Source organism: Hipposideros armiger, unplaced genomic scaffold (genome assembly GCF_001890085.2).
Source record: "Hipposideros armiger isolate ML-2016 unplaced genomic scaffold, ASM189008v1 scaffold_28, whole genome shotgun sequence".
Taxonomy (NCBI): domain Eukaryota; kingdom Metazoa; phylum Chordata; class Mammalia; order Chiroptera; family Hipposideridae; genus Hipposideros; species Hipposideros armiger.
Window position 1 is genome coordinate 2,264,623 of NW_017731378.1, and position 26,870 is coordinate 2,291,492.

General features: G+C 39.0%; 1 protein-coding gene across 1 annotated transcript; it reads right to left on the bottom strand.

Annotated features, from left to right (window-relative positions):
• Positions 1–5,657: 5,657 nt before the first annotated feature.
• On the bottom strand, positions 5,658–25,582 carry LOC109379576 (cytochrome P450 2C23-like). Its single transcript, XM_019636233.1, has 9 exons — positions 25,170–25,582; positions 22,929–23,091; positions 20,502–20,651; positions 19,734–19,894; positions 19,074–19,250; positions 14,129–14,270; positions 12,964–13,151; positions 7,385–7,526; positions 5,658–6,315 (listed from the first exon to the last, which is right to left on the bottom strand). Exons 1-9 carry the CDS (start codon positions 25,347–25,349, stop codon positions 6,134–6,136), a joined length of 1,485 nt encoding a protein of 494 aa, XP_019491778.1. The 5' UTR covers positions 25,350–25,582; the 3' UTR covers positions 5,658–6,133.
• Positions 25,583–26,870: the final 1,288 nt, after the last annotated feature.

Here is a 26,870-nt window from a genome sequence, read left to right on the forward strand (position 1 = left end):
TCCAGAAGCCGGCGACTGATCTGCCTCGCCAGGGAAGAGCGCAATGACGGTGCCAACTTGGGCCAGTGAAGCAACGTCCTCCACAACTAGACTGAAGAATAAAAAGACAGCAAGTTGTCTGTTCCCCTTCCCCCAATTCCCCAGCACTGTTCCCATCCCCCAATTCCCCAATAAAAATCTTAAAAAAAAAAAATACCACCACCTCTGAGTGGTTGGCACTGACATCCATACCTAAACTAGTCCCTGGCTGCTACCCCTTATCATTTGCTAACCCTTTGCTTCATACTTCTTCATAATACTTGTGATTACCTACAGGTATACTATATAATTCCTATGTACTATACTACATAGTTCCTATATAATACTGTGTAGTTCTTTTCTTTCTTTCTTTTTTTGTCTGTACCCACCACTAAAATGTAGGTTGCATAAAGGCAATGTTTTTTTCACGGCTTTGTCCTCAGTGCTTAGAATAACACTTAGCACATACTAGGTACCCAATAAATGTTTGTCAAATGAATCAATTTTGCAGATAGAAGGCTAGATAATTTTACAAAAACATCTTTATGCTTTTAAAAATAAAAATTACTATATTGAATTGTTTTTAATATACATTTAACAGAAGAAAATGAAAGCTGAAGTAATCACTTACCTTTAAAAAATGTCTCTCAGGCCGGCCAAGTGGCTCAGTTGGTTAAGAGTTGGCTTAAGAGCATGAGCTCTGAGCAACAGGGCTGCTGGTTCGATTCCCACAAGGACCAGTGATGCTGTGCCCGAGCTGAGCTATCGCTGAGCTGCCAACAGGTGGCAGGATGGCTCAGCTGGTATAACAACAAGATTGCCTGTTTGATGGTGGGCTTTGCCCACCCGCAACTAAGACTGAACTCGGCACCTTGAGCTGAGCTGCCTCCCAGATGGCTCAGTGGATAGAGCGTGTGCTCCTAACAACAAGGCTGCTGGTTTGACTCCCACAAGAGACGGTGGCTACGCGCCCCCACAACTGAGATTGAATGCCACACCTTGAGCTTAGAGGCCACAAGCTGCCGACAGGCAGCCAGGTGGCAACTGGCACACTCCACAATGAAGACTGAAGAACAACAACTTGGCTGGTCCCCTTCCCCAGTTCCTCAACACTGTTCCCCTCCCCCAGTTCCCCAATAAAATCTTTAAAAAAAAACATCGTTTCTTCACAAGATGAAATAATGGTTGCCAACTAATGGCCCTAAAGAAAAAAAGAATATAATTCATTAAGGGATGGTGATTGTTATGCTCCTATGTTTTTTCAACCATATATTTTGTCTTTAGAGGCTAATTATTCAATCCATATTCAGGAACATGACACTTAATTTTAGGTAAATTGATCTCTTTTCCAGGGTCTGCACAGGGATGTGTTGGGTCTGTGTTCTCACAGATTTTAAGCCAAAATTCTCTTCATTTGGTAGTCATTCTTCATAGTTTTGTTTTATAACTTTTTCCCTGTTTATTTTTTATTTTTTGATCTTTTATTTTGCTTACAGTTGGTTTCAAGAGTTGGAAGTCAATTCAAAATGCCCTTTCCCCACTATCTTCAACTGGAACTTGCCAGAATAAATATTCTTGAATATACTTTCCTCCAAATGCAGCCCTTCTGGAGTTTCCCAGAAGATAAATCCTTCTGGGGTTTCCTCCATGTTTTGAATCCAGCCTAACCTCTAGTGTTGGATTTTCAGTGCTCTCTATAAACAGGCTATACTTACTGTCCAGATAAACTCCCTTTGGGCCTCATCCCCTGCATTGTCTGTGCAAGGCATGCCTCGCTTTTTTAATAACAGTTTTGCATACACTGTAGATGCTGTGTTTATTATTTTCTTATTGCCTTGACTAGGATGCTTCCCCCTTTTGCCTAGTCCTCAGGGACTTCAGGTGCACCCTGTTTGAATCTAAATGCAGCATCTCTTCGCCCCCACCCCCCCACCCCCAGAGCCGCTCTTCTTGGGAAATGGCACCACCTGTTGCCCAAGTCAAGAACATGGGAGCTGCTCTAAATTCTTCCTTTTCACTCCTTTCCCAAAGGTACTGGGCCTCGAAGCAGCCCTTGCGGTTTTCTTTCTTGCCCATCCTCACAACTGCCCCTTGCTTTTCAAGTCCACTCCCACTGCTCAGTCCTGCTCCCTTTCATCCTTGCTGGGATCTGCCTTACCGCCTGGGATTCAGTCCCCGCCCACTGCGCAAGTCATGTACCAGCCAGCGCGATAGTCCTTCAGGGCCAACCACACAGGTCTCCCGCTTGCCCCTCCCTTGAGCTGTTTAGATCCTTCATTGGCTCTCCTTAGTTAAGTCCAAACTTCTCTCCCTGGCAACAAGGCCCTCACGATGTGATGTGGACTGCCTTTCCAACATCATATAGTCTCTTTTCACCAACAATCTTCCTTCCTGCTCGCCATACCAAACAATTTGCAATCTCTCAAAAGTCTCTGTGAATTTTTTCTCTGATTTTTAAAAACTATGGGAAAATACACCAACATCGAAGAGGTTTTGAACACATCCTCTCCCTCCTACTTGTATTTTCAAATGAAGTTCAGGCATCATTTTCCCTAAACCTTTCCTATTATTTACCCCTGGTCTGATTTCAGTGTCCCTCCCTTGTGTTTTCATAAAACTCTGTGCATATCTCTCTACAAACATAGCATTATCCTATAATTGTTGGCTTATTTTTTTGTCTTTCCTGTTTAAAATATAAGGTCCTTAAGGCCAGAGACAATATCTTATTTGTTTTTGGACTCCCAGTCCCCCTTATACTTGGTGTGTGACATGTATTAAATACATGTTGAAGAGCTATAACAAATAATGAACTGTCTCCTCTACACTGACATTTTGTTGACTTTAGAACAGGGCAGGAAAAGGAAATGATTAAGTGGAATTCCAGAAACCCAGGCTCTTCCACATGCCCCCACTAACCCTACTTCCAACAGGGCAATCATAGGTTCGGTGACATGTTAACTCAGACTGCCAGGGAGCACGAATGGCATGGACTCTGAATCCATTCTGTGTACCAGTGTTGCCTAATTTGTAAATAGCCTGTGCCTGTGTAATCTTCCTTGTTGAGAGTAAAGAGGTTGTTTGTGAGTTTGAAAAAAAGTATGTAATGTGTATTTGCTGATATGACATCACATTAGGTATGGGGTAGCAAGGTATCAGGCAGAAGGTTAACTGGAAAAGGAGACTCTGACTCTAAGTCATCTGGTCACCTGAAATGAAGGGACTAACATAATTCAGACTTTGAGCAGCCCTGTTAACCGGACCAGTAACGGATGATAGGCCCAAATGTAGTAGGGTGCAACTATATTCCATTGATTCTAAGGTGTTGTTTATTTCACATTTTAGTATCTCTGAAACTGGAATGTATCCTAAAACAGATGGCATCTTAGATTCAGAGAAATACAATATTACAATAAGAAGGATAAAAGAAATCCAACGTGTCACTATTATCTCAGAGAGATATAACAACAAATATTAATTGACTGAATAGTGACTAAGCCTGGAATTTTACACATTAAACCATGAAACAGCGTAGGAAAAAAAAACAATGAATGGTTTAAAACTTAAAACTTGAATATGCATTAACTGTGGTGGAATTTTCAATGGTTACATAACAAAAAAACATCATGTATGAACCCCTCCTAATACATAATCACTAATCCTCAACTTTCTACCCCGAGAAGGTAGGTGTCATTAATTTTATTCTTTAGATGATCAGAGAAAATGTGGACCAGCCCAAGATCACACAGCTAAAAACGTCAGATGTAATCAGATTTCAAAACCTATTAGCTTTATTCTGTTCTTTGTTTCCTCCTGAAGCAAGCACTGACCCTGAAGATAAGAATAATTGTGATCTAAGATCAATTTTTTTTCAGTTTGAGCAACTGGATCATCATTGAAGATCAAACATATTCCTTAAATGCTAGAAATTAACAGACAAGATAAATAGGAGAGCCCTGAGCAACCTTCTTGGGCTTGGTCTATAAGAGCCCTGAAAATTGGAAATTTATGGGGGTTATTTCATCCCAAATGACCATAAATATGAAGTTGAATGCAGCTTCACCAAAAATTCAGAGCTAGAACTGACTGCTCTAAATATATTATAACTTTTGTACTGGATTATGTTAGGGTCTTTGAGACTTAATATTTGACATCAATAAGGCCAAAGGTATTTTGTCCTAAATTTGTCTTGCTGTTATTGCAAATTTGTAGAAATATCTACTATTTACCAGAGAGGACCTATGCATGAAATTCAATCCATCTCTCCTTTTTCTCCTATCTTAACATCAGCCTCAGCCTAGCCTGAGTTTGCCCAGCCCCCTTGGAAACTCTAGATTGGATTGTTTACCCCCCTTAAGCGGCCCAATCCCTCTACTTCTGGTCATGCCTGGTACTAGGGTCTTCCCATTACTGGCTGGAACAATTCCATATTTCTGATGTTTCAGCTTGCCTTGAGCTGAGATATTGTCTTGAACCTGAGTTTTGATTGCTGCCTGCCTTGAGGCAGGGTTTATAAGATACCTGTGAGACATTAAGCACTTATCAGTTATCATGCTTCTAATTTATCAGGACAATTTGTGCTATTTAGTAATGATTCTGTGCTTGTGTCTATATTCATTTTTTTTAAAAGACAGCTTTTTTGAGATATAATTCACATTCTATAAAATTCACCCATTTAAGTATAGCATTCAGTGGTTTTTAGAATACACACGGTTGTTTAGTCATCACGGCAATCTAATATTACAATACTTTCCTCACCCTCCAAGTAAACCCTGTGCCCATCTGTAGTCACTTTCCAGGCCTAAGCAATCACTAACCCACTTTCTTTCTCTATATGGGTTTGCCTATTCTGAATAGTTCATACAAATGGAATCGTACAATATGTGGTCTTTTGTATCTGACTTCTTTCACTTAGTATAGCACTTTTAAGGTTCACCCATGTTGCAGCATGTGTCAGAATATATATCCTTCCCTTTTTAAGGCTGAATAATATTCCATTGTGTATATACACACGAATGCCACATTTTGTTTATCGATTCATTCTTCAATAGACATTGGGGTTATTTCTACCTTTTGGCTATTGTGAATAATGCTTATAGGAACATGGGTGTACAAATATCTGTTCCAGTCCCTGCTTTTAATTCTTTTGGGTATTTACCCAGAAGCTCTGCTCTACATTTAGAGCCCCTTTTCCTCCCAGTGTCCCTGGAGGCTGGGCTGCCTGCTGGTATTTGAGCCACCCTATTGTGGCAGCCGCTGCTAACAGCATCCCACTGGACCACGGCTGGGGCAGTTAATGCAGCTATTTTCTGGGTCACTCTTCTCTTGGGAGTACTCAGTCTTTCCTTGCAATGGGCCCTGTTGCTCTCCAACCCTCAGCCCCGCCTCTCACCTCTTTCTGAACAGGATACAGTTTGTCTCAATCCTAGCTGTGGACACAGTTTGACTTCTTATCTGAGGAGGCCCTTTGAGCCCCATGCAAATCAATGGTTGCAAACAGATTGGGGGTGGGGCAGGGAGAGATTTTTGATCGATGGTTATCATTTAATTTTATCTATTTATTATATCCTAACTGCAGAGTGTCCATAACTCAAGGGGATACATTTTTGAGACTTGAAATAAAGTCAAACGTACAAAGAAAATCTACTGTGGGAGGGTTTATTTTGAGAGTGCAGCAGAAACCATGAGTGCTTTCAATTGGAAACAGAAATAATACATATAGGCCATGATATTAATTTCTGGGTTTTAAAAAAAAACACAGAAAATCAGCAAATCTCCAAAGCCACAGAACGCATGAAGGCTCCCCTGTTTGTTGACTATCCCTGAGGAAGGCCTTGTGTGGGTCTGGTCTTTGGTCGGCTGGAGCATGGTTTATAAAGAAACGTACAGGGTATAAATATATTGTTTGTACCCTTGGAGTTTTCAGGACCCAGCTCCTTTTTTTTGTCAAGGGATTTGTCAATTTAAACAAATGTCCATCAAGTTTTTAGTGAGTCAAGTTTCTGTCTTAGGCAGTATTTAAAATGAAGAGAGAGACTATTGGGGTGGGGGTGGGGTACAAGGGAGCGAAAGGAAAAAGCAATTGCTTTGATTGAAATGATTAAAAGAGAAAAAAATTTTATCTAGGAATAAAGCACAGCTTGAAAGATGGTGGGATGTTGATAAACCCAGAAGCAATGGGTTTTGTCTCTAGTTCCTCTGGCTCCACTAGGGGCTTCAGGGAGAAGTTTTGCAGAATGGTGGTGAAGAAGAGGAACAGCTCCATGCGGGCCAGGGACTCTCCAAGACAGGCCCGTTTCCCTAGAAGGAGGAAACATGTCCATTAGCTCGTCCCAAATGCAAATACAATAGCTCACATTTAAATACAATATGCCCCTAAGAGCCATGGAAAACACTGATCAGAAAAGGAAAAGCTCACCAACTACCCAAGGACAATAAATCGGTACAGGGATATTTGTTGGTACTTATCAAAACTCTCTAAAAAGTTTTCATTCTTTAATTCAGTAGTTCTCCTTCTGGGGATTTAACTGTAGGAATTAGGGATTCACCTATTAGGGTATCACTTGCGTTATAATTTATGATATTGATAGTTAGATGAAAACTGGACATCCATCTGTAATGGATTAATGAAATAAATCCTTGTGCATCTATCATTCAATGCAACCTAAATATGTTTATGTGGAAGATTATTTAATACCACACAGTCTGTCCTTTATCACAACAGATTAAATGAAAACAGGTTATCAAATATTGGCTTGTCAGACAAGTCATGACACATTTTTGCAACGAAAAACTAGAAAAAATACATCAGGACTTTTCTGACAACCCAATAGCTTATACAGAATGAACCAAATTTTATTTTAAAATATGCATCTATTATGTATACCTAAACAACTGTTTGATGTATATACAATAAGATATACTAATAGTGATTATCTCTGTAGGGTGAAATAGCAGACAATTTTTGTTTCTCTCCCCCCCGTATTTTTTCCTGCTTTTTCCATTTTTTTATGTTGAACACTTATGTTGACTTATTAAAAGTCAATATTACAAAGGGAAGATCAACAGAGAAGAGTTTGCAAAGGCCAGGTCCCTTTGTCATCGGGTAATATGTGACATGTGAATTGGATTGACTGGTTTTGGTTTATTTAAAAACTGGTATTATATTCAATCACCCAACAACAAAACGGTCCCTGGGTGATTTACCTAATTCTACAAGTGTACAAACTTAAATGGCTCCATTCAGATTTGGCAGGTTGTAACGTTTGCTATCATCCATGGATTGCTTAGCTATGCCATAAATTCAGTGAAGCTAAAAGTTGTCCAAAATGTTCACGTGTATGGTTTGGATGTATTTATTTGTATTTACCAATGGAAAAAGGCATGAAGTATTCTGATTTCTTGAAGCGGCCATCTTTATCCAAAAAGTGGCCTGGATCAAACTTCTCTGGATTGGGAAACTCCTTGCAATCTAACAAGGCCGAAGACAACAATGGCAACACAGCAGTGCCCTGGAACCAAGAAGCAGAGAGAGAAGTGATCCTTTATCATGCCTGTCCTTGGTTCATAAACAAGGTTAATGCTCTTAACAATAGTGGGTTGATTAGGACTGAGCACACTTAAGCTTGCCTGGTGAACGATGGTCTCGAGTTTGGCTATTTTATACACACTATCATACAATATGTTTTATTGAATAATAGGATGGTTCTCTTTGGTAAGAGTGATGTTATGGCCAATGTGCAATAATCAGTTGTTGATAAATGGGGGTTTGCAACACATATTGTCTAGACATGAGCTTTACTAGAATTGCTGTCTCAAATCGGAAGAGCCTACTTTTTCACAATTTCCTCCTTTCTAAATTCAGGTACGAATGGAAGAAAATGAGAAATGAAACCTTGAACCTGTTGAATCAGACTCCACTTTCCTCACTTGTAAAATGGGGTGGGGTAACAAAAACACAGGCTTAAATGATAACTACCATTTATATTGGATGCTTCACATTTACCAGACACTGTGCTGATCTGTTTATAAATCATATTTAATTCTCACTTCAACTATATCCAATAGGCTCTCTTTTTGTTCACATTGTATAAGTGAGGAACTTGCAATTCAGAGGAAAAAATAACTTACTTGAGATTATACTTTTAGCAAGTGGCATGGTTAGAATTTGACCCAAGTTCTAGCTGATCCTGTTAAGCACTCCTGTTTAAGTGAAATCTTCCTTTATCCATTTTTACTTGAGGTTATACTTTTAGCAAGTGGTGTGGTTAGAATTTGACCCAAGTTCTAAGTGATCCTGTTAAGCACCCCTGTTTAAGTGAAATCCTCCTTTATCCATTTTTACTTTATTTTGTATTTCCTTAAACACAATTTAAGAATTAAATACAAAAAAAAATGTGCAAAAAATATGCTTAGTATTCCACTTTATAGAAATAAAGGGAAAATAAGTCTCTCTTTCTATCCTCAAGTCCCCTGGTTTTCTTGTTGATGTAATTACAATTACCATTTTATGATCTATGCTTTGGGAGGTATCCTATGGATTGAAAATTGGGGAATATAAACAATAATGTTGTAAATATTTTTTAGGGGGCCAGATGGACTCATGTCTTGTTAGGGAGACCACTTCATAGTCAGTGTAGAGGCTTGACCACAGAACTGTAATTCTGAACTGATGTTGAATAATATTGATGTCAAATATAATTATATATACATATAGTTATGGGACGTGGAGTAGAGTGTGGGAATGGAGTCAATGAAATTGTAATAGGTATGATATCGGGGGTGGGAGGGCAGTGGATGGGGGAGGGGGGTTGTTACTGTGTGAGGGGTGAAAGGATAACTATTGCATTGTTCTGTACACCTGAAACTAATATAAAAAAAGGATATATATATATATATATATATATATATATATATATCTCCTCCAATATTTTCACACAAATAGTAGCATCCTATAGTGTGCTATATATAGCTTGCTTAGTATTCCACTTTATAGAAATAAAGGAATTTTTAAAGTCCTTTTAAAATGAACATGTGGGGATTTCCCAATCTTCAAATATCACAAATATTGCTGCAATGAATATTCTTATTTTGGGGAAAATACACACAAAGGATAAATTCCTATTACTGGAGCTACTCTTCAAATTGTATGTGTGTTTTGAATTTTGATAGATAGTACCACATTGTCTTCCATAGAGGTTACACCAATTTATACTACTAGCAAAAATACTACTATTTTTTTATATCCTGCCAATATATGATGATAAGTAAAAGTATGTTTATAATTTTTATTTTCAACATATTTTATTGTGTGAGTATATTTTTACACATTTAAAAACCATTTGTAATCACTTTTACTCAAGTTTTAATTTTGTTTTTTTTGCACTGTATCTGTTAGTTTGGGGATTTATTCATACTGACTATAGGAGTTCATTTTATTTTTCAGTAACTAGTTTTTTGGTCTTATAAACAATGCAAAATTTTCTCTCAGTTTGTCATTTGTCTTTTGACTCTACTTCTTTTCTAGGCAGATTTTTCTTATTTGTGTATAACCAAATTTATCAATTTTTAAATGTATGGCCTTCTTATTACTCTTTCCTTCGGTCAATGTTAGAAAGTCATTTGTCACTCTGAAATTCTCAAAAAAAAGTTATTAAATACAGTATGGGAATATAATCAACAATGTTGTAAAGATCATGTAAGGTGCCAGATGGGCAATGGACTTATCAGGGGGATCACTTCATGGACTGTATAGATGCGTGACCACTGCACTATCTATACTCCTGAAGCTGACACTGAATATACTGAATGTCAACTATAATTTATATATATATGTATATATATTCACAGGATGTGGAGTACAGCATAGGGAATATAGCCAATTGTACAGTAACAGCTATATACGATGTCAGAGGGGTAATAGATTGGGGAGGGGAATTATTACTTTGTGAAGGGTATAAATGTCTATTACATTGTTTTGTACACCCTGAAACTAATAATAATAAAAAAAAGTATTGCTTTGGACCGGCCAAGTGGCACATTGGTTAGGAGTTGGCTTGGGACGCCAGCTCTGAGCAGCAGGGCCCCGGTTCAGATCCCACATATAAGGGCCAGTGACGCTGCGCCCTCTACAGCTAAGATGGTGAACAACAGCTCGACCTGGAGCTGGGCTGCTGTGAGCGACCGTCCAATGGCCGGCAAGCGACTGCCTCACCCTGGGAGAGTGCAACATGGGCCAGTGAAGCGATGTCCTCTACAACTAGGCTGAGGAACAAAAAGAACAGCAACTTGTCTGTTCCCCTTCCCCGATTCCCCAACGCTGTTCCCCTCCCCCAATTCCCCAATAAAATCTTTTTTTTAAAATATTGCTTTTATCTTTAGTACTTTCACAGTTTAATATTCTATATGTATATAGCTGAGGCACCAAAAATAAATTTTCATGTAAAGTGTGAGACTGGGATCTTCTGTTATTTTTTTCCTTCTCTCCCAATAGTTTTCCAACTTCCATAGAATAATCCATATTTTCCCTTTAGGATACAAGGAAGAAGGTAACTTTATTACATACTAAGTTTCCATGTATAATTAAGTTTTTTTTTTTTTGTTTTTTTTTTGTTTTGTTTTGTTTTTTTTAAAGATTTTTATTGGGGAATTGGGGGAAGGGGAACAGACAAGTTGCTGTCGTTTTGTTCTTCAGTCTAGTTGTGGAGGACATTGCTTCACTGGCCCAAGTTGGCACCATCATTGCGCTCTTCCTGGGCGAGGCAGATCAGTCGCCGGCTTCTGGACGGCCGCTCACTGCGGCTGCTGGCCGCTCACGCTGGCTGCTGGCTACAGACGGTAGCCCATGGCAACCCACTGCCACAGGGGCTGCAGCCCACGCCGTCGCCTGCGACCCACGGCAGCCCAGCTCCAGGTTGAGCTGTTGTTCAGCATCTTAGCTGTAGAGGGCAGTGTCACTGGCCCTCATATGTGGGATCCGAACCGGGGCCCTCTGGCATCCCAAGCGAGTTCTTAACCATCGCGCCACTCGGCCGGCCCCATGTATAATTAAGTTTATTTCGATACTTTATTCAATTGATCTATTCAAGAAGCTGTATTACACTGCTTTAATAATTATGACTTTATATTATATTTTAACATTTGGTAGGATCTGTCCCTGACTATTTTTTATTTTTGAATTTTCCATATCAAATTTGGGCTCTGTTAGTTTAGTTCTAAAAAAAAATCTGGTTGATATTTTCATTGAGAGCTCATAGATGTATTGGGTTATCGAAAAAGTCATGACACATTTTTGCAACGAAAAACATAGAAAAAATACGTCACGAATTTTCCAACAACCCAATATAAATTGATTTGGGGATCACTGCTATCTTCCTACCCAAACAGAGTAAGTCTTGTAATTTACTCAAAAATTTTGTATCTCTCATTAACATTTTAAAGTTTTCTTTCTATAGACCTTGAATTTCTTTATTCAGTTTATTCCTAAGTATTTTATCTGTTTTTATTAATGAAAACTTGTCTTCTTACATTCTTTAGTTTTTATTTTATACAGGTGGCAACTGATTCTTTAAAAATAATAAATTTGTACCTAACCACTGAATAATTCTATTTTTGCAGCGGTGCTTCTGTTAATTTTCTTATATTTTCCAGGTACAATTATATCATTTACAATTTTGCCTCTTCCTTTTAAATATTTTTATCCCATATTACCTTTTTCTAATTCTATTTAAGTGATATTAGTAATAGAATATAGCCTTGTCTTATTCTTAATATTAATGGGAGTGCTTTTAGTCTTTCATCATTAAGCATGATTTGAGAAATACTTTTTTCTGGCTAAATAGCTATTAATCAATTCCTATTTTATTAAGGGTTAAAAATTTAAAAATGGATATTGAATATTATCAAAAGCATTTTCTATACAAATGAGACTATTGTGTGATTTTTGCCCTAAATTTTATTTATTTTGTTTTGTTTTTCCTAAATTCTATTTATATGGTGAGTTTTATTAAACTAGATCTCCTGATGTTAGGCCATTCCTATGTTCCTGATTATCTTAAGCTTGTTGGTAGTATATTGTTTTTGTTGTTGTTGTTGTTGTTGTTGTTTAAGCTGAGCCATCCTGCTACCTGTTGGCAGCTCAGTGGCTGCTCAGCTCAGGCCGGGAATCAAACTGCTGTTACTCAGAGCTCAAACCCTTGAGCGAGCTCTTAACCAACTGAGCCACTTGGCCAGCCCTGGTGGTATATTGTTTTTAATGTGATGCTAGACTTATGTGTTTATTGACTTTTGCACTGATATTTGTAAGTAAGATTGGTGGCTGTTTTGTAGTATTTTGATCAGGTTTGGCACCTTTTCTTCCTGTTTGATGCTCTGGAACTTTTTAATGTAAAACCCAAGCACCTAATCACTACAGGAGACTGGCTACATCCCTAGTAGGCATGTAAAGATTTTGGTGAATGCTAACTGTTCTACAAATGTTAACAGTTAGGGGTGGTGCTATCCCAAATGTCCTGTATGTGAGGCCCTGGAAGGAGACAATTTGGGTAAAGACTGTTGACACTTGGTTTGATTACCTTAGAGCTATAGACACATTTTCCATCTCTTCCCCTTTTTCATAATCCATCATGAAAAAGCAGATTTCAGTTCTCGTAAGATTCTCATAATAGAAATCCCTGCTCCCTCAATATATTCTATATGAGAGTAGTGGAACGTGGAAACCTCAGGTCAGTCTCTCCCATTCTAGGAAGGCAGAGACAGGGCTGCAGAGGTGACAGAATGGTGCACTGCATGACAGTGACAGATTTGAAACCCAGGTCATCTGACTCTGACCTTGTGTTCTTTCCATGACACTTGATGGCCTCTCTTCCTGAAATAGAACTGAGAGCCTCTCACAGGCCCTACTGAGTTGCCATGCCACACCTTCTATCAGTTTTCCCAGACACATCTAACCTTGGGGATGACATATTGTCTGAATTTCGTGTCCCGGATCACAGCATGAGGTATATCAGAAGGAAGGAGGGTGATGTATCTTTGTATCTCATGCACCACAGCCTCTGTGTAGGGCAGCCTCGTCTTGTCCTTCATGCAGGGGCTTTGGTTGCGTCCAATCACGCGGTCGATTTCTTCATGAACTTTAGCTGAAGAGACATGAATCATGAATGCTATGCAAGGGATGTTCTCTGGACACCTGAAAATTACCTGAAGTGTTTGCAATATGCAACAGAAAGTGGCCTGGAAAAGGCTCCCAACCAAGGTCAAAGACATGTTGCTACAGAGCTCATTACTCTGCTCCTGATGGAATTTCTGTTTTCAATTTTGCTGCAAAATACCAGAGACTTTGCTGAAGGAAACATAAAAGCTGGGTCAACTATGTTTGCAGCCTCCTGCCTTAATTGGTTTGTTCTCATGTGCTAGTGAGAGGAGGACCTTTGTGGCAGGATTATGACTTATCCCATGATTCCTGGCCAAACAGCTGTAAAGGGAAAATGTTTACTCCTTAGCAGGAGCATCTCCTTCGTCGGCTTCATCCACTCTCCTACATGGTTATGGGAATGGCAAACACCGTTTTGTTGAGCAGTATAAACACTGGCTTCCTAAGGCCTGTGCTCTGAGAATGTGCTTGAGAAAAATTGAGCTACTATAATTTTATTTTTAAATTTTAAATTATATCAGAGCTAAAAGTCCCCTTTGGGGAGTCTGGTCCATTTTTCAAGATGGGAAAACAGATGCCTGCAAGATGAAATAATTTGTTTGAGGTGACACAGCTAGGTATCCGCTGGTCTAGAATGAGAATCCAGTATGGGGACCCATGGGTCCCTCATGTAAACAGGGCTCATCTTTGGGCATTGCATCTGATATATAAGAGTTGGGATTCAGAAGCTCCTCTGTTTTTCAACTTAAATGGCAGCCTTTGAGTTCTTAAAGTTGTCTTTTCCTTACCAGCATTATTACATAAATCTGATCTACAAAAGCAAAACCACATGGATGGCCCTTCACATGATGCTCTACAAGGCAGCCCAGAGAAAGCAAAGCAGTTACTGTCAGCAGTACCTTTCTACTTTCATCTAGTGCCAGGATCTTATGTTTTATTCGGTCACTAGAAAATTTTCTGTACCTTTCACCTCCGGGTGCTTCATTAGGAGCAGGAGCCCAAATTTCAGGGTGATACCAGTTGTCTCTGTTCCTGCGGCAAACAAATTTGATCCACAGGTTACCAAGTTCTCCAAGTTAAATTCAGACACTGGGTTGTGTTTCTCCTGTAGGTGGTAGAGTTATTGGCTACATGAGTTAAAAAGAAGGAAATGGCTTATCAGAGCTACACAGTCCTACCCCTTTACTAGTAATAGACTTCATTTTGTGCATTGTTGTATAGTAGATAAGAAACGTCAGTCATGGAATCGAAACTCCTGGGTTCAATCCCAGGCTAGTCAATGAACAGATGTGGGCCCTCGGCAAATTACTTTTACTCTTTACTCAGTTTTATCATCTGTGAAACTGGGATGAAAAATAGAACATACACCCTAGGTTTAGTGTAAAGATCAAAAGAGTTAATGGTTGGAAGCTCTTGGAACAATGCTTCATATATACAAATACCTGATGAACGATATTTTTTTGTATTCTATTTAATGAAAAAGACCAGATGACAAGCTCTATGCGAGCAGAATGTAAAGAAATCACTGGCTCATGGCTGGTCTGTTTCCTTCACTTACACAGACTTAGAAGAACAGAATAGAAAGCCCAGAAATAAAACCATGCCTATATGGTCATTTAATCTATGACAAAGAAAGCAAGAATTTACACTAGGGTAAAGACAGTCTATTCAATAAATGGTGCTGGAAAAACTGGACAGATACATGCAAAACAATGAAACTCGACTACCTTCTTATGCCATATACACGAATAAACTCAAAATGGATTAAAGACTTAAATGTAAGACCTGAAACCATAAAACTCCCAGAAGAAAATATAGGAAGTAAACTCTCATACATTATCCTTAGTAATATTTTTACTGATATATATCCTTGGGCAAGGGAAACAAAAATAAACAAATGGGACTACATCAAACTAAAAAGTTTTTGCACAGCAAAGGAAACCACCAACAAAATGAAAAGATATCCTACTGAATGGGGGAAAATATTTGCCAGATATATCTGATAAGGTGTTAATATCCAAAATTTATAAAAATCTCATATAACTTAACACCAAAAAACCAAACAATACAATTAAATAATGGGCAGAGGACCTGAATAGACATTTCTCCAAAGAGTACATACAGCTGGCCAATAGACATATGATTAGCTCAATGTCACTAATCATCAAAGAAACGCAAATAAAAACTACAATGAGATACTACCTCATACTGGTAAGAATGACCACCATCAACAAATAAATCAACAAACAACAAGTGTTGGTAAAGATGTAGAGAAAAGGGAACCCTCGTGCACTATTGGTGGGACTGCAAATTGGTGCAACCACTATGGAAAACAGTATAGAATTTCCTCAAAAAATTAAAAATAGAACTACCTTATGATCCAGCAATTGCACTCCTGGATATTTACCCAAAGAAATCCAAAACATTAATCTGAAAACATATATGCACCCCTATGTTTACTACAATACTATTCACAATAGCCAAGATATATTGGGTTGTCTGAAAAGTCATGACGCATTTTGGCAACGAAAAACATAGAAAAAATATGTCATGACTTTTCCGACAACCCAATATATGGAAACAACTGAAATTCATAGGCAATTGGATAAAGAAATCGTGATATATATATATATATATATATATACATATATACATATATATATATATATGATGTATTACTCTGCCATAAAAAGAATAAAATTTTAAGGGCTGGCCGAGTGGCTCAGTTGGTTAAGAGCTCACTCAAGAGTGTGAGCTCTGAGCAATAGGGTCGCCGGTTCAATTCCTGGCCTGAGCTGAGTTGCCAACAGGTGGCAGGATGGCTCAGCTAAAAAAAAAAAAAAAGAATGAAATTTTAACATTTGCAACAACATGGATGGACTTTATGATCTCACTTATACTCGTATGTGGAATCTAAAGAACAGAATAAAGGAGCAAACAAAATAGAAATAGACTCATAGATGCAGAGAACAAATTGATGGTTGCTAGATGGGAGGGGAGTTGGGAGGATGGGTGAGAAAGGTAAGGGATTAGGAAACACAGATTGTTAGTCACAAAATAGTCATGGGGATGTGAAATACAGTATGGGGAATATAGTCAATAATATTGTAAAAACTATGTATAGTGTCAGATGGGTACTAGACTTATCTGGGGGATCACTTCATAAATTAAATAAATGCCTAACTACTATGCTATACACCTAAAACTAATATAAAATAATATTGAATGTCAACTTTAATTAAAAATATATATAGTCACGAGATGTAAAATACAATATAGGGAATATAGTCAACGGTATTGTAATATGTATGCTGTCAGATGGGTGGTAGACTTGCTGGGGCTATCATTTTGGGAGATGTGTAAATGTCTAATCACTGTGCGGTTTTGTACACCTAAAACTAATAATAATAATGAAAAACAATAGGGATTACATCTTCTTTGTTGACATATCCCCCATACCTGGCATAATAACTGACCCTAAGAATTTGTTGAATAAATGAATGTTTAATGCTATAACACTAGTTAAGTTAATAAAAGTTTTATATTTGTATTATTATTCTATTATTATTAAATATTTCTATTTCTACTTAAATTATCCTACCATCTTTAGATTGTTTTCATTGAAGATTATTTTTTGGTGGGCTTTTAATACTATTGGTTTTTAAATTTGAGGAAAGTATTAGGGTACTTTTTTAAAAATTAGCTTCATTTTGAAAGCTCTGAATGAAGTTTTTCACTCAATTTCTTTATAATATATCTCTCCTATTGATTTCAAAATGGAATGATTTCTGCATATGGATATGTAAATTTTTAGGCACTTTGTCACTTCCTACCTATAGTCCTTACTGCCTTTATCTCAAATCAACAATATTGAGCATTTAAAATAACTCCCTCACAACAGAAAGCTCAGTTAGTTTTTAAAAGTCTTTGTTGGTGAAGAGAGTAAGGGAGAAAATGGAAATATTAACATATATTGTATTTATGTTCTAACTCTATCATTTCACTAAGTAGGATGGACTCTACCATTTTCATTCTTAACACAACCCAAATCTATTGTGCAGTAAGGTTATAGAGATGTAATATTAAAACAGAATGGATCAAAACTTACTGGAAAGCAGAAACAATTCAGAAATTTCTACTCATCTCCTATTGATAGTTATCTTACAGGAAAATAGACATAAAGAGGAAGAGAAGGAGGAATGGAATGGCTGAAATCTAGACATTGGCATATCAACTTGCCTTTTGTTTCTTCCTCTAACTTAGTTCAGTGAATCTCAAGGCTTTGGTATGGTCCCCTCCCAGTGTTTCCGGTATTGGAGAATGGCCCCAGCCTCCATCCAGTTAGGCAGACCAGGAACCTAGCATCTCATCTCTTGCATTTCCCAACTCACCAGCAATACTGTTAATTGTACGTCCTTGAGGTCTCTCAAATCTGTCCACATCTTTTCACCTTACCACCAGCGCCCATGGCCATCGCCTCTGCCTTGGACTACCGCAATAGTCTCACGTAGAAGATGCTATAGGTACCATGCCCAGATCCCTTTTATTGATTCAGGTCACCTATCTCTAGCTGCTATGGCCCAATCTCTTAACTTTCTTGGAGGAGTCCCTTAAGCACTGGAGCCACATTGCCAGGAGATGCCTGGGGGTTCATCAGCCCCAAACGCTATCGTCATGGGGCTGCCTGTAGCCAGTGACTAATGTGTGCAGGGGTACAAAAGCCCAGCTCCCTTGCCTCAGGGCCTGACAAACTGCACTGAAGTTATACACTACAGCCCCTTATAAGATCAGGCAGAGACTAGACTTAACATGAAACTACATCTAGGTTTAACTTTTTCCCCTTCCCCTCCTGTTTCTCTTATTCACACACAAGTTTTTCCTAATGGAACTCCCTTAAGAAATCACTTTCATACAAATCCCTATTTTAGGCCCTGCTGCCAGGAAACTCACCCTCAGGCAATTACTAGCTGTTCTCTCTGCATCCACTGTTGACTCCTCCAATATGTCTTCCACATCACAATATCATTCTTTACACAGGGCTTAGACCCTGCAAATGATTTTCATTGCTATTAGGATAGAAACTAATGTAATTCGTATGGTTCAGAAACATGCACTTATATGTAAGTGTATATATCATGGGGCTCATCCTAAATATGTACTGAGAATATATAGATTTTTTTTTTTAAGATTTTATTGGGGAATTGGGGAAGGAGAACAGTGTTGGGAAATTGGGGAAGGGGACCAGACAAGTTGTTGTTCTTCAATCTTCATTGTGGAGGGCGCCAGTCACCATCTGGCTTCCCATTGGCAGCTTGCGGCCTTTAAGCTCAACGTGCCGTGTTCAATCTTAGTTGCAGGTGGGCATAGCCCACCATCGAACAGGTAACATTGTTGTTACACCAGCTGAGCCACCTGTCACCTGTTGGCAGCTCAGTGACAGCTCAGCTCAGGCACAGCATCACTGGCCCATGTGGGAATCGAACCGGTGGCCCTGTTGCTCAGAGCTCGTGCTCTTAAGCCAATTCTTAACCAACTGAGCCACACAGTCAGCCCGAGAATATAGAGATTTTAATGCCCACGTGTAGGAAGTAAATGGAAATACAAAGGAAAAAGAGGGCTTTAGACTATTTTTGAATTTCTATTATTATTATTATTTAGCTGAGCCATCCTGCCACCTGTTGACAGCTGTTGGCAGTTCAGCTCGAGCCAGGAATAGAACCAGCGACCCTGTTGCTCAGAGCTCACACTCTTAAGTGAGCTTTTAACCAACTGAGCCACTCGGATGGTCCAAATTTCTATTATTATTCATAATAGTGTATCCCATTGCCATGAAAATCAAAACATCAGGAATTACCAAGACGGGAGACTGTGCCCTCAAGCGCTAGCACGGGATGATAAGATGCAGTACCTGCTCCATCTTGCTGAGGAAACAGTCAGTGTAGTCCTGAGGGTTACTAGGGTCCAGGGACTCCTGATGCTCCTTCACTTTCTTCAGAATGAAATATTTAACATCATGAAGCCGTTTTGAAAATGTTCTGTGCTCTCCAGGGAGATGCCTTATGAGTCCTGGCCATAGATTGTACATCTAAAAATGGGATAAAACATACACCAGAAATTCAGTTTGTGAAGAGGAACCAGAGTTTCCGAGCAGAGCCGTGTGAGGCCTGGCCAGGTAAGATCCTTCCTCCAGTTTCCAAGCGGCAGAGAAGGAAGGGTGATTGTCACACACAGGTGAGTGTTCCCTTCCCATCTCCTTCAGCCAACCCTAGAGTCGTAAGGGGCAAAATGGGCGCATGGGCCTTAAAAGAAACATAGGCAACCGGGAACATTGTCTTCTTTTGTGTGAGTAAGCCCATGGAGGCAAACAGAGAGCAACCTTCCAATGATGCTGGGATAAGTGACACTGCACTCGTTCACTCAACATACATGGAGGGAAGGTGACAATGAATGCTCACACTGGCACTTTGTCCCCGGTGGAGGTCAGTGGAGGTCATAGCCCTTTCCCCTGCTGCAAGCTACCAGTGGGCCAATGGGATCGACCAGGAGTGCAGTGCAGCCATGGCCTTACCTGGTTCCACGGAGAGTTTACGTTCCTAAAGTTTTCACCTAACAAATCCATCAGGGAAAGGAACATCTCATTGTCATAGTGGAAACGCTCATTGAAGAGGATGGAGCAGATGATGTTGCAGGGAGCACAGTTGAGGATGAAAGTAGGGTCAACGGGCTGAGCTGATGTGAGAAAAAAACACTTAGAATTCTCATCAGCCTGCAACAGGATTTCAACAAGAACTTCCTTCCTGCTCAGATTTATACATAGAATTTATTTTCTCTAAACTTCCCCAAGTCAGATGTTGGCATCTTCTAGTAATACGAATACTGTATGTTATATAGTACCATACTATGCTACTAATATTATGTTATACGATAACCGAGTATGATAACAGTCGAAAGAGCAACAAGTGATATTATGGAGCATTTTATCACATGCTAAATATTGTGTAGATGTTTTGCAAACTATATTATTTAACTCTCACTCTGAGGTTTGATTTTTAGCCCCATTTTTCAGATGTGGAAACTGCATCTTAGAGAAATTAAGTAACTTGCCCAAGTTTACATACCCAGTAAGTGCTGAAGTTGGGAAATGAGTCCAAGCGAAAGGAGCTGAGAGTCCTAACAGCTCTGGATCATTTCTTCCCCGGCCTTTTTCCCTAGCCAACTCTCTAATTAATAGAGCAGATTGTGGACCATAGAGTGACACCCAAAGGGGGAGCTGTGACTGGGAGCAGTGTGTATAGGAAGTCCCCTCGCCCCCGAAGGGATGGTCCGTGGAATTCACCCTCTGTTTTTCTGAGCTCCTCCACCAGGCACCGGGCTTCCTCCTGGACCCTCTCCTCGATGCTTCTCTTCCCCATCCCAAAGTTCCTCAGGGTCATAAGGGAGAAGCGTCGCATTTGCTTCCATGTCTCTCCATTACTGAAAAGGATTCCTAGAAAAGAAGCAAGGAGCGGGGAAGTGTTTTGTATCATGGAGTCAGATTCTCCCTACAGCTGATCTCTTGTGTCTACCCTGAACCAATACCAGTGTCCCTTAGCAGGGATTCAGCAACTGGCAGTTTGGGTGAAATATTTGTCGCAAAGAAAAAACAAGCTCTGGTGAACAGGGGGCAGAGATGATGGAATGGGGCAGCGGAAAATCATTGAGAAGTGGAGAATATTCCCAAGGGTAAGAAGGGCCCTGTCTGGTTTTGTTAAAAATGGTCCAAAATGGCATGTGTTGTCACAAACCCCTTTCCTCAGTGCCTGTTCTTACACCTCATATCCCTCTAAGTTGTGGTTTCGTTCTATTTGTGCTTTTCACTATGAGGAGAAGCAACTTCAAAGCAGATCAATATGGGATTTACCGTTCTAGTCTCCTCTGAATTTCCTACAGCGATGGTTAGCCTCATCTGAATAAAAAGCAAAGGAGCAGAGGAGCCCAGTGTGTTCCGTGCCAGGGCTTTTTAAGTTCTTCCTTTGTACAAGACCTGTTACTTATTCTGAATTTCCTACTTCTCTTAATGCACCATCATTTTCATCAGTGTATTGTATCCTCTCAAAAGTCAATGCTTGTTTGCTGCTGCTAACTGCCAAGCAAATGATCTCCCTAAGACTGGAACGTCAAAAAGGGAGCAAAGAAAAGACTGATTTCTGGATTATGAACCTGAAGCTGTGACCTGTATCATAGGGATTAAACAAAAACATCATGACTTGATTGGTAGTCACAATATAGTCACGGGAATATGAAATCCCATATGGGGAATATAATCAATAATATAAAGATTCTGTAGGGTGTCAGATGGGTGCTAGACTTACCAGGGGGATCACTTCATAGACTGTGTAGATGCCTGACCACTGCGCTATACTCCTGAAGCTGAAGTAGAATGATATTGTATGTTAACTATAATTATATATAGAGAGAGAGTGTGCAAAAAAAATGTATACACATTTTAAGAAAGGAAAAAACATATTAAAATTGTAATACTCCATATATAGTCACATTTGACTTCTGCAGTTATAAGAGGTGCTCAAAGTGGTTACCATCAGTGTCCAGACACTTCTGATTATGGCAATTACTACTGCTACATAGATAGTATCTCTTAAAATGTGTATACATTTCTTTGGCACCCTCTGTATATATAGTCACAGGATGTAAAATAAAGTACAGCATAGGGAATATAGTCAATGGTATTGTAACAGCTATATAAGATGTCAAAGGGGTAGCAGATTGGGGCAGGTTATCAATTTGTGAGGGGTGTAAATGTCTAACTATTATGTTGTTTTGTACACCTAAAACTAATAAAATATTTGCAGATTTACCTTACAAGGAACTTTTGTAAGATAAATAAATGTTCATCTCAATAGAGCTATCAGAGCATCTGTTGTATAATAAAAGAATGTGTCTGGTCTTTATCTCTGGTTCCTGGGAGGGAACTTCTAAACCTTTGAAATTTCCCAAGTGTTAGAAATGTCTGTTGTTCATGGTGAGCCCCTGGAACAGCACCTGAGTTTATGATAATGAGGTGATTCACAGTTGGACCTCTAGACAGTTTCAAGATGGGGCTGGCCATGTCAGAAAGACCAACTCTGTATTTAAAGGGTTGGGGCTTTGAGCCAATGGATGTCAGTCTGACCTAAACTTCCAGGGAGTGGGGGAGCTAGAGATTGAGTTGACTCATGTGGCCAATGACTCCATCAATCATGCCTGTGTAATGAAGCTCCTATAAAAACCTGGACAACAAAACTCAGGTGAGCTTCTTGGTTGGTGAACATATCAATGGGCCAAGAGGGTAACATATGCTGATTCCCAGGGAGAAGATACAGAAGCTCAGCATTTGGGACCCTCCCAAACTTTGCCCTGTGTCTCTTCATTTACATCCTTTATATAATAAAGCTGTAAGTATAGCACCTTCCCGAGTTCTGTAAATAATTCTACCAATTATTGAACCTGAGAAGGTCGTGGGAACGCCTGAATTTTTAGCCAGTTGGTTGGAAGTATGGATGGCCTGGGGATCCCTGAACTTATGGCTAGCATCTGAAGTGAGAGCTATCTTGTTTTGGACAAGGCCCTTAACCTATGGCATCAGCACTAACTCTGGGTAGTTAGCATCAGAATTGCATTGCAGTCACATCTAATCAGTTGCTTGGGGACAGAACAGACATTCATTAAGTTAGTTAATCATTTTTTTGCTAAAGAAAATGAACTTATATTTTGATTTGAAACATACCATGTCCTTTTTGGACATCTGTAATAATTGGAAACGGTCCTCTGCCAAGGAATTCATCACCCTGGTCGATTAGAGCTTCCTTTATTACTTCATATCCATGTAAGACCACCGTGGGCTGGGATCCAAAGTACAACATGTAAACAGGGCCATACTCCTTGGCTAACTGGAAAAAGATGCAAGCAGTTGTGTAAGTGCTATTATGAAATCTCTCCACTGGAGGCTTGGTTAGAAATTAAGTAATAATTTACACGTGACTTAGACTTTGCCCCACAAATTCCATTTTAGAAATTTCACCTAGGGTATAGTCATGGATTCATTCTTTCCTTCATTTATAATATATAACCATTGAGCAAATATTTCCTAAGCATCTACCCTGAGTCAGATCCTGTGTACAGCCCAGGAGCCCTCATGGAATTTAAGAGTCTAGTGAAAGTGACAAGCCCTAAACAGCCAAACAAGCTACAATTGCAGTACAAACTGAGCATACATCTACGCAAGCGATAAAGAATGTGCTTTGTGGGTGATAATGGGAGAACTTAATAAAATAGAGAAGTCAGGAATCTATGAGGAGGTAAGATTTTAGGTTAAACTAAAGATGAACAAGGAGCAGCAAGGGTAAGGGCTTGGGGCAGACCCACTAAGCAGGTATTAAAACAGATGGAACCTACACGCTTATGATAGCAGTGTTCCAAGAGGAAAAATAGAGTGCTGAAACAGCCAACAATTGGGGGATGGTTTTCAAACACCATTTACTCTCTAACTTCTGTTGGGAGCCGCGGGATGTCTGGGGCACTGCCTTATGGTTGGTCTTGTGATATCTCATGCCACAGAAAACCAAATTAAAAATAAACATTGCTTGACGCCCTGGTAAGAGAATGTGCTTACCTCCACGAGAGTAGCTTTTTCTCCATAAATTTTCCTGCTATTATAATATGCATAAAGTGTTGATGCTTCGTAGAATTTATAAGATACTGCTAGTAACTAAATAAAAATTAGTAAAGACTTGCTCTCTGCAAACTGCTAGCTCTTCATGGTTATAAAATAAAAATAGCTAAGTTAGTGAAACAAACCGTTTCCTGATGACATTAACAAATATACCCCACAGCCTATACTTTCAGACATAACAGGATATTTCTAAATAAGTAGCCTACTGTTAAGAAATGTATTGCAAAAATAATGACTCCCTCCCCAGTGGGGAAAAAACTGCTTGCCAGCAAAACTGTAACCGCCATCCCTTAGGAAGTAAGTAACCTCAGCCTAAAGCAAATGTGTGTAACCAGTATATAAGAAAAACGCTGTGCCTTGAATAAACACTTCCCTCTTTTTCTCACAAGTGAAAAACTCTGTCTCAGTCTCTCTCTCTCACCGACTCCGTCTCCACCTGAGGGAACCCCTGGACCTGCGGAAGCTGGACTCCCGCAAACTTCTATAAGTTTGACTGTTTTAGATTCCACATGTGAGTGAGATCATGCAACATTTGTCTTTTTGTGTCTGACTTATATTACTTAGGATAATGTCTTCCAGGTTCATCCATGTTGTTGTAAATAGCAGGATTTCCTTCTTCTTTTTTTTAAGGCTAAATAATATTCTAGTATATGTGGGGATGAGGATATATATATCCTCATATATATATTTGTATATATATATATATATATTTATTTATTTGTATGCATCAATGGACATTTAGGTTGGAGAATATATCCTTGCACAATAAATTCAAGGCGATAATATCTTGTCTTGTTATTTCCAAAGTAATGAATGTCAGTCAGGGTAGCAAAGCTGAGCTGGCAGAGCAAGATGTTGGGGAGGGGGCTGGGATCACAAAGGAGGGTCACAAAGCACCCCACAGATCGTTAGTGCGAAATAGTAGTAGTAGTAATAAAATAAAGGGCATTTAATGCATGTTTACATTTGCTGGGCTTGCCTTTTGGTACATGTTCTGTGCTTAGGGGATTGGGAGCCTTTCAGTTAAAACATGTTCTGATCCCAGAATTTTCTCATTCACTAAAATTCAACCTATATCTCAGGTTAGAGCAACATACCTGCTCTAAAGTGATCCAGTCCAGAGAGAAAGAGGATATTTATATTGTAACACAGAGACAGACCCCCACAAAGCGCCTCAGTGATGAGTCCAACTAAGAAAGACTGAGGTAAAAAAGCCAGCCTGCAGTGGTCTCGTGCAGAGCCCGAAGGTGACCCCCCTTACCTGGAGCTGACCAACCCAGAATGAAACCCCCTTACCTTGGAGAAAGATGCAGGTATGTCCTTGAAGTTTAGCTGCATCAGATTCCCAATGATGGGAAGGGGAGTTGGGCCCGGGGGGAGCCCTCTGCCTTTGTGACTTTCCTTCCACATAAAAAGGAAAACCAGGGAAATGACACAAATAGTAAGAGCAAGAGTGGTGATTTCCAGGAGCTCCATCTCAGCCACTCGATGTTGGGATCTGTCTGGATTGCTTGTTAGAAAGCAAAGTCTTGTGCAGGGGGTGTGACCTGCCAGTTCTTGAACTTGGGAACAAAAAACTTAGAATGGTGTTGGACTTTATTTACTTTGCTGAAGCTTGAGTTTAGGAATGTTTTCTACCTCTCATTTATAAAATCTGTAACTTTTGATGTTCTAAGCATCTCTAGGACATGCACTTTTCCCCCTTTCAGCACTAATGACTCATAAAGTTGCTTTTTATTTTTCATAACTTTCTGAAACTGTTCCAATAATTAAATTCACAAATTTGATAAAAAGAATGGATCATGTATCCTGAGATCTGATATGGAAAAACACAGCTTCAGGGTAGTCCTCCTCAAACATCATTTTTTATCATTTCTCATCAGTTAAAAGTCTACTGTGTTCATCAACAGATGGACAAACAGAAGGTATATATATATATGTATATATATATATATATATATATATATATATATATATATAATCACCTTAAAAACAAAATTCTAATATTTGCTACAATGTGAATGAACCTTGAAAACATTATGCTAAGTGAAATAAACCAGAAACAAAAGTACAAATAGTGTATGATTAAAGTAATCGAATTCATAGATGTTCAAAGTAGACTAGAGGTTACCAGGGCCTGCGGGGTGGAAGGAACGGGGAGTTAATATTTAATGGGTACAGACTTTGTGTTTGTGATGATAAAAAATGTTTAAAAAAAAGCTCTGGGAATGAATAATGGCGACGATTACACAAAATTGTGAATGAGCTTAATGCCACTGAATTGTACTGTACTCCTTAAAACTGTTAAAATGGTAAATTTTATGTATATTTTACCACAATAAAGAGAAAACATTTACTAAGTTGGTATTTGAAAAATGTTATCTCATTTGTATTTGCATTTAAGATAATTCTCTTGACTTATTCTTTGAGATAAATATTACTATTAATTGTAATATCTGTACATTTATTTTATGGGGAATTTTTACTATAATAAATGTTTTTCTAAAATCTAAAAAAATAGTCTCCTGTGGTTTCCTATTACTTATTATAGCAAACATTAAAAATGTATTAAGCACTAAAATTCTTCATTAAATGGTTTTAACTTTACTATTTTCCACTTCTTTCAGAGCCATCTCTCTGTATTTCCCATAACAGACTATTCACTTCCATTACACAAAATTGCCTATTAGCCTGCATTCATACATCCATTAGCCTCGGGGCTTGAGCTGGTATGGAGTCACAGTAAATGACGGATTGGCACATGGAGTACCCAGGCAAGGCAGAATAATCAGTTTAAGAACCTCATATACATTCCCGTATTCCTTCCAGCACTTTCTGTGGAACCAGTGTCCACTGATGCTTTTGCTGAGTTGATTTCAAGTGTTCACTTGCAGACATTTCAAAATGAGGTAAATTATTGACTTTGAAATTCTTTAAAAAGTTAGGACTTTAAATGTTGTTTTGGATGCTGAAAGCAAGTGAACAAATAAGCTGGAT

Coding starts and splice junctions, on each gene's coding strand:
- LOC109379576 (XM_019636233.1), bottom strand. CDS start 25,349: ATGGAGCTCCTGGAAATCACCACTCTTGCTCTTACTATTTGTGTCATT. Junction 14,271..19,073: donor TCCTCAGCAAGATGGAGCAG/GTACTGCATCTT, acceptor TACCACCTACAG/GAGAAACACAACCCAGTGTC. Junction 7,527..12,963: donor GACAATATGTCATCCCCAAG/GTTAGATGTGTC, acceptor TCTTGGTTCCAG/GGCACTGCTGTGTTGCCATT.